At 39.5% G+C, this 7,619-nt stretch overlaps 1 protein-coding gene across 1 annotated transcript; it reads right to left on the bottom strand.

Moving 5' to 3' along the window:
- Nucleotides 1-1,416: 1,416 nt before the first annotated feature.
- Nucleotides 1,417-2,297, bottom strand: LOC121796939. The gene is made up of 2 exons (XM_042195697.1): nucleotides 1,860-2,297; nucleotides 1,417-1,791 (listed from the first exon to the last, which is right to left on the bottom strand). The coding sequence occupies exons 1-2, from the start codon at nucleotides 2,295-2,297 to the stop codon at nucleotides 1,417-1,419; spliced, it is 813 nt and encodes a 270-aa protein (XP_042051631.1).
- Between the last annotated feature and the right edge of the window lie 5,322 nt (nucleotides 2,298-7,619).

Genomic DNA, 7,619 nt, shown 5'->3' with positions numbered 1-7,619 from the left:
TTATGTTGGCTTGAACGAGAAATTGAGGAAGCTTTGAACAAGACTCAAAATAAATGGAAAGTAAAATGATATTATTTTAGAGGAATTTACAGATACACACACTACATATCTTGAATGGAATCTGAGATGGAAAGATTAGAAAAGTGAAGAAGAAAGGGATTTTTACAAAGGTATTTAAACAGCCGTGTAACAAACCAATGACTAGTCTTTACAATGGACGACCACGATTAAAAGATCTTAACTAAAAGATCCAACGGCTGCTGAATCTCTGCAGCTCAAAACAATGAGTTGCTTCCTCTTGAATGCAATCAGAGCTGGCCTTACCATGAGCTGCTTCCTCCGCTTGTTTCTTCTTCCAAGCATAACAGTCACGCTTCAAATGCCCGGGTTTCTTGAACCAATGACAAGATCGGGTCTCCTTTTGATCCTTAGAAACTGCCTTGGGTGTATCACGATCCTTCTTGTAGTTCTTCTTGCCCTTAAACTTCTTTATGTCCAGGCTCTCTGATACCTGTTCTTGACCACGACCACCTCCCTTCTGCAACTCTTTCGCCCTCAAAGCCGATTACACTTCCATCAATGTGATGGTTCCTTCCCTTCCATACATAATCGCATCACGTAGTTGGTCGTATGATCTCGGCAGAGCATTGAGCAATAATATCGCATTATCTTCATCACCAATCGTCACATAGATGTTTTCAAGGTCATCAACGGCCTTATTAAAATCTTCCAACTGCTCAAGGTCAGGGCTGATCCCGACCAAGTCCGACAAAGTCCATCCAATGGCCTTCTGGTTTCTCCTTAGTACTTCCAATAACTCTTCCTCTTGCTTCTCTGTCAACTGGTTGTTGATGATGACTGGAAATGTTTCCTCATCCCCGAGGTAGACATACTTTAATCCTGGGGGTAATAATGTCTTCAACTCTTTCTTAGGCGTGACCGCCTCTTGGGGCAATGGGTTTTTCTCCATATTCTTCGCTGCTAGCTCCCCAAAATCGGGCACCTTTTCCAAACTGCTCAGTTGAACAAAACCAGTTGATCCAGTCGAAGTCAGCTTCTTTCAGAATCCCATGATTGCATCATTGATCTCTTCATTGGTCATATTCTGTGTCAAAAGTGTCTAACACCATCCGGAGACCTCTTCTTCAATCGAGTCGTTCAATTCTGCAGCTGCAAGCTGCTCCTGCAAGAGTTCAGTCTCAAGGAATTCTTGGACTAATGGGTAAATCACATCTAACGAATGTAGGTTTTCAGTATCCAAAGGTTTTTTCATTGCTTCATCAATATTGAAAGTGAATTTCTCCCCATGATAATCCAAGCAAATTGTACCGTCACTCACATCAATTATAGTTTTGGCCGTTCGCAAGAATGGCCTCCCCAACAATACTCCACTGGGCTCACCAGCTTCATAATCATTCATACGGCTTCATAATCATTCATACGGATCACGTGAAAATCTGCAGAGTATAGGAAGTCATGCACCCTCACAATCACATTTTCCAGTACTCCTTCAGGACTAATGCATGATCTGTGCGCAAGCTGGATAACCACCTTTGTATGTACCAAACTGACTCCAGTCAATCTCTTATAAACCGAGAAAGGCATCACATTAATAGACGCTCCTAGGTCACACATAGCATGCTCAATTTTAACATCACCTATAATGATGGGTAGAGTAAACATCCCAGGATCAGTCCTTTTTGGAGGAAGTCTCTTCTTCTGGATTACAACAGACACACTTTCCCCGATCACTATCTTCCCATCGGCCTTAGATTTTCCAGCTATGAAGTCCTTAATAAACATGCTGAATGGGGGTAGTTTCAATGCTTGTAGAAATGGCAGGTTGATCTCAAGCTTACCAAAAATCTCCATGAAATCGGGTAAGGTTTCAGGCACTTGACTGCATTACTCATTCCCTCATCCGGGTCATCCCTCTCATGTTTCTTAACTTCCTCGATCAACTCCTCTGTTTCTGGGTCAAGAGGTTGTGGTTCGGCAAACTGAGGAAATGGCTCTCTTGCCTCCTTGAAGGGTGTATCCTCACTGTCCTCTTTTTCATCTTCCTCCTCTGTTCTGCCCAAAGGCTCGTCATAATCTTTACCCGACCTCAGAGTGATTTTGCTAATGTTAGCCTTGTCCGGCATCTTGACAGTCGCAGGGATCTTACCATCATATCCACGTATTTCATTCAACGTCATGGCCATCTGGGTTAGTTGTTTAGTCAGCATATCCATAGCCGCTTTCTGCTCTTGCTGGGCATCATGTATCTTATGTACCAAGTCATTATTGGCTTGCATGTTTCCTTGAATGTGCTGCTAAGAATTCAGCAAATCCCCTACTACATCATCAATGTGCCTAGGCATTTTGGAATTCGGCTGGCTTGAGACGAAGACCCCTGTCCATGATGGAAATTCCCATGTGATCCTTGATTACCATGCTGCTGCGATTGTGTGTTCTGGTTGTTGTTCTAATATCCTCTCTGATGTGGTGGAACATAGGAAACCATTCTGGTTCCTTTGTCCTCTGTTGTTTTTCCAATTGTTCTGACCATCTTGGTTTTGTTTCTGCCAATGAGGTTGCCCCTCCGATAGTGGTGGATAGCTGATAGCTGGCGGCTGCTGATAACTTACTGTAGGAGTTTGTTGATAGGTAATCGCCAGTGGTGGTTGTTGAGATGTGTTCGGATCTGGCCACCTAAAATAGTGGTGATCCCTCCATGGGGCATCCTTGATCTTTCACGGGTTCCCATTAGGGTTTTGATTCCAACTCCAAGTTGCATTCGCATGCGCTTGGAAATCTTGTTCTCCTGAATGCCCATAACTAGGATACACCTCCTCTTGACTCGACGCAAACTTCACTTTCTCCACAGGAGCAGGTTGTGTATTTTTCTCCATGACAGACAGTATAGCTTTTTCCAACCGATCCATTCGTGCCTCCATCCTATCTTCTGTTGTATCCACATTGGTGTTTGCTGCCACACGTCTCTTTATCAAGGCTCTGGGAGAGTCATACGCTTTCATAGCATTTACCAGCCTCTCCAGCACCCTCTAGGCTTAACTTACCCTTAGTTTCGAGAAATCACCTCCACTGGAAGAATTCATCAGATCCTTGCTCTCGGGTGCCATCCATTCATAGAAATTGTTGAAGATTTTCACCTCCATCATATGGTTGGGTGGTAGCCTCATGAACCAAGTATCAGCTTCTGCTTTTAAAGCGAAATGGATCACCCCAGGCCTGTAGTCGTCCTCGGTCTATCCAGCTCGACGTTTTTGAATCCCACAAATCTTGCAGAAGTCATGTAAGAATTCATATGGGCTCTCCAGGCAAGTGAACGTTGAGAGACCCGATCTCGGGATCGTTATCTACCAGTGCGGCTATCCTGTCTGGTCCTTCTTCTATAACGATCTCATCTTTCAACTCAGCAAACGGGTTCTGATCTTCTTCCCCTTCTGAGCTTGTATTAGATGGCCCTCCCGTGTTCAATCCAGATCTTGTTACGAATAGGTTGGCTGCTTCTCTGATCCTCTAGTTGGATTTCGTATCTTTCCAATTGGTCGTATTATTCCAGTGCCTAATGTTCAGGCCTCGATTCATAAACTAAAAAAGAAAATAAAAGGATTAAAAATATGTACACCAAGTATCTCAAAGACAAGCACATATAACGCCATTCATCCCCGGCAACAGCGCCATTTGAAAAGTCATTTTCGAAACTAAGTACTCAGAGTTCACATGCAAATTAAAACATGCAGAGTTGCTCAACTTGATCAAATCAGACAATAGATGGTTCAAGCTGGCTGACAACTACTGGTCGCTGGGAATGCAAACGGAGAGACTTAGGACCTTCAAGACCTTAACTCACAATACTATTAAACTAGTAAAGGGAAGTAAATGTCAAATCCCTCAGGGACAGATGCGAGTGGAGTTGGGATTGAGACATTTGGAAGGTGGGCTGCGGCCACACTTTTTAGTGGGTTAAGTTTAAACTAAGGAAAAGGGAACTGATCAACTAATTGAACTAAACTGATCAAGCTAGACTAGGGACATCATAACTAGAGAACAAGTAACTTGATCAACTAAGCTGAGAACGGAAAGGTAAAAGCAACTTGGGACCACTAACACAAAATAAGCGCACTATCTAAAAGCTGTAAATATAAAAAAGGTGACAGAGACTGCAGTCCTTACAAACTACTACCTTCTTCTTCGCTAAGCAGCTAAATAAACAACAAAAGCAGAACTAGACATAGCAACAAACATAAAAAATAAAAATCAGATAAAACGAACCCAGATCCATATTAAATCGACATAACGAAAAGCAGATCTAAAGCATCTAACCTATTCTCATGCAAGTTGACAAACTAAAATGTAAATCTACCTACGAGAAAACATAAACAAGGCGGAACTAAAGCAAACGAAAGCAATCAAAACAGAGAACATCAGATCCAACACAACTTGAACTGAAAACTCTATTTCATAAATGATCTTCGATAAACATAGCTAAAACAGAATTCCAAACAAGGATTTAAAGAGCGATCAACGATGGAAAGGTAACTCGAGTAGCAACTAGAAGAAAAATATTAAAAACAACTGAGCTACGGAAATGATGAACTAAAACAGAATAGAAATTGTTTTAACCCCTCGGGGTGTAAGAAAAACTCCAACTATGAAGATTTCTATGCAGATTCAGGTCCCTCCTTCCTTGACGAGGAAGAAGAGATGAAAACAGAGGTGAAAACGGCGATTCCTGCTGCTAACTGCTTACTCCATGCTATGAAATTGAGGGAAAATGAGGTGACTGAAGGTGATGATGGTGTCGAACTCCTTCTTGTGTGCACTCTCTCCATATTTATAGGATGATGTTGGGCCCAAATCCCTATGGTAAGCTCATCATGTCTTGACATTTATGCCCTTGAGATGACATCTTTCCATCTCTCTCCTCTGACTCATCACTTCATGTGGTAAACTCCACTTGATCAACTTGTCGGCTGGGCAAGCTTCACTATTTGTACGCAACTGAGGCTTCTTTTCTGGTTGTTTTTCACTCCTTTCCCGAGTTGATCAAGTTGATCCTGCACTTGCCGCTTTTACACTTTATAGCCCCCTGTACACTCAAATTCACCATTCTTTTTGCACATTATCAGCCATGTTAGTGTAATAAACCCTACAAAACCTTGCTTGTAACGAGCTCTATCATATAGCAACTTTATATTCTCCTTAATAGACCTGAAAATTAAATTAGTTTAGGCAATTCAAGAAAATTCTTAACATTTGTTTCGCATTCGCACGGCACCTTAGGCTTCGTACATTTCTCATTTGTTGACCTTAATGGACATTAATCTAGAAAAGCATGACGCCAATCCTATCCTCTATTCCTACCTTATACATTCAGGCCCGGTTTGGTAGCTATGTTACGATTAGATAAGAGGATTAATCCGGGTTTATTTGTGAATTTGGTAGCTATGTTAATAAACTTAATAGCCCGTGTTCTGTATCCGGCCCGCACAAAGCCCATTAAAAAATCTATGTTTCAGTCACATATGTAACCACTCATTTTGGCATGTTACATATCAAGGATACCTAGTTAATTTTGCAAAATACATTTTTACCCATAATTTAAAAATTTCAAGCCCTAATCCAAAACTAACGCCTCTTCCTCACTTCACAAAAAATACGCCTCACTTCATAAAAATTGCAACAAGAAGTTCTTCCACAATTCTCTCATTCTGCCCCCCTCCCTCCATTCTTTCCGGCGACTCCATTTCTTCCGGCGACTCCATTTATCCCGCGGCTCTATTTCTGATTCAAGGTTAGGTTTTTTGCAACGAACGCAATACAGAAGCAGAACGCCACGAACAATGTAGACGCCATCGGACCCCTCCAGCTCAACAGAGACTGAAATCTCTCCCCCTGCATCGCCAAGTCCCCCACCACACTCTGTATCCTCCCCCTATACTCCTCAGCCTATCATACTTCACCCTTAATCAATGCTTTTGGAAAAATTGATAAAATATGCACATACAAAAAATTGTTCAAAATAATCAAAGCTTAATCAATGCTTATGCTCTGATTATTGTTCAAAATAAATCAAGATTCTGGATTCCTCAACTAATTCAAGAGCGTGCATTTGGTAAAGAGTTTTTTCTTGAGATGATGCTAATTCTAATCCTAATCCTAATCCTAATCCTAAATCAAAAAATTTTAATTTTTTGAGCCAAATGCCTTCAATTCAGAATGAATATCACAAATTTAAAAAATGAATTGGCATGTGTCAATACAAATTGACAATATATGGAGTCAAATTACTATCCAAAGATCAGCAAAATTTTCAAAGGGGCAGGTAAATGCATATGGAGTAGTAGAAGGATAATTAAGTAATTAAATAAAACTAATGAGGATAATTTTGACAATTACAATTTTAATTCTTATTTGTGACTTGTTGAACCAAACACTTAAATAAGATAACTCACAATTATCTTAATCTACCAAACACCCAATATATATTTCTTAACTAATTGAAACTATGATAAGTATCATGAATTGTATCATGCCTAGTCGAAACATGACATAGCTACCAAACGTGCCCTCAGTATCTGTTGCATTATAATAAGTTAGTAATTTTATTTCTTTCTCTGAGAATTCAATACTCTTTTCAATAAAAAAACCGTCTTATTTTTTTTATTTTAATCCATCCATTAAAATTGATCTCATTTTGTATGGAAATTTTGTTACAATTTTTCCTTTTTTTTCTCCTAATTATCCATTTTTTTTCCTCATACGTTACCAGTTACACATTGAATGAAACTATTTTTTTAGGATTGGAAATTTAAGCCTTAGTATAATGTAACAGATTTTAGTATTGTTTGTATCGGTTGTTAAAACAACAGATGTGAAGTTTACCACCAATAGAGCTATCTCTATTGTTAGGCAAGTCGAAATAAATTCTCTCGTTTTGCTTGTAATATTATACTTTCATTGAGAGCAATCGAGTGGTGGGCTACTAAATACGCTCTATCTATCGACGAAATAATGTCTATATTTGTCATTTCGGTTTATCCACGAAATAATGTCAATAATTTTGGTAAGTGAATTTCATTTTTCTACTAACTTATTGCATTCAAATTTTCTTATAAAACTAATACTAGTATATGGAGTATACAAGTAAGGCTCACATTACACTAACTTTTTTCACCCTTTCATTTTGACATTTCTTAAATTCCGCAACAAATTGAAGTGTAATTTTAAATTGTGAATTGATGATATAGCTTGTAAAATGCGCCAAGCATGACCAATTATGAGGTCTAGGAACCAATTCATAGTGGTGATCTAGGAGGAAAACTAATTTCGACAAATATGATCGTGGCTAACCACATTGGTTTGAGAGCCAAGTTAGAATGACAGGTCAGAGAGTACGGAGTAGGAGATCCTTTCCGGGAGTATTGGTATAGGAAATGTAACGACCACACTAACTACATCGATTGTGTAATAGATATTGAATTTAGGGCAAAAGGTCATGAACTTTTTAAAAAGTTTGATTTTTTCCGTAAACTTTAAATGTTACATGAAAAGTCATGAATTTTATCAAACTGTGTAAATTTTCTATCGACCCGACCCGATAGATTTCC

The sequence above is a fragment of the Salvia splendens genome, chromosome 3, assembly GCF_004379255.2.
Source record: "Salvia splendens isolate huo1 chromosome 3, SspV2, whole genome shotgun sequence".
Taxonomy (NCBI): domain Eukaryota; kingdom Viridiplantae; phylum Streptophyta; class Magnoliopsida; order Lamiales; family Lamiaceae; genus Salvia; species Salvia splendens.
This window is presented reverse-complemented; position numbering and strand designations above follow the sequence as displayed.

Bases quoted from the DNA above. Each gene is read 5' to 3' on its own strand.
- LOC121796939 (XM_042195697.1), bottom strand. From the start codon at position 2,297: ATGCAAGCCAATAATGACTTGGTACATAAGATACATGATGCCCAGCAA. The intron at 1,792-1,859 runs GTAAGCTTGAGA...ATGTTTATTAAG, and splicing joins CGATTTCATGGAGATTTTTG to GACTTCATAGCTGGAAAATC.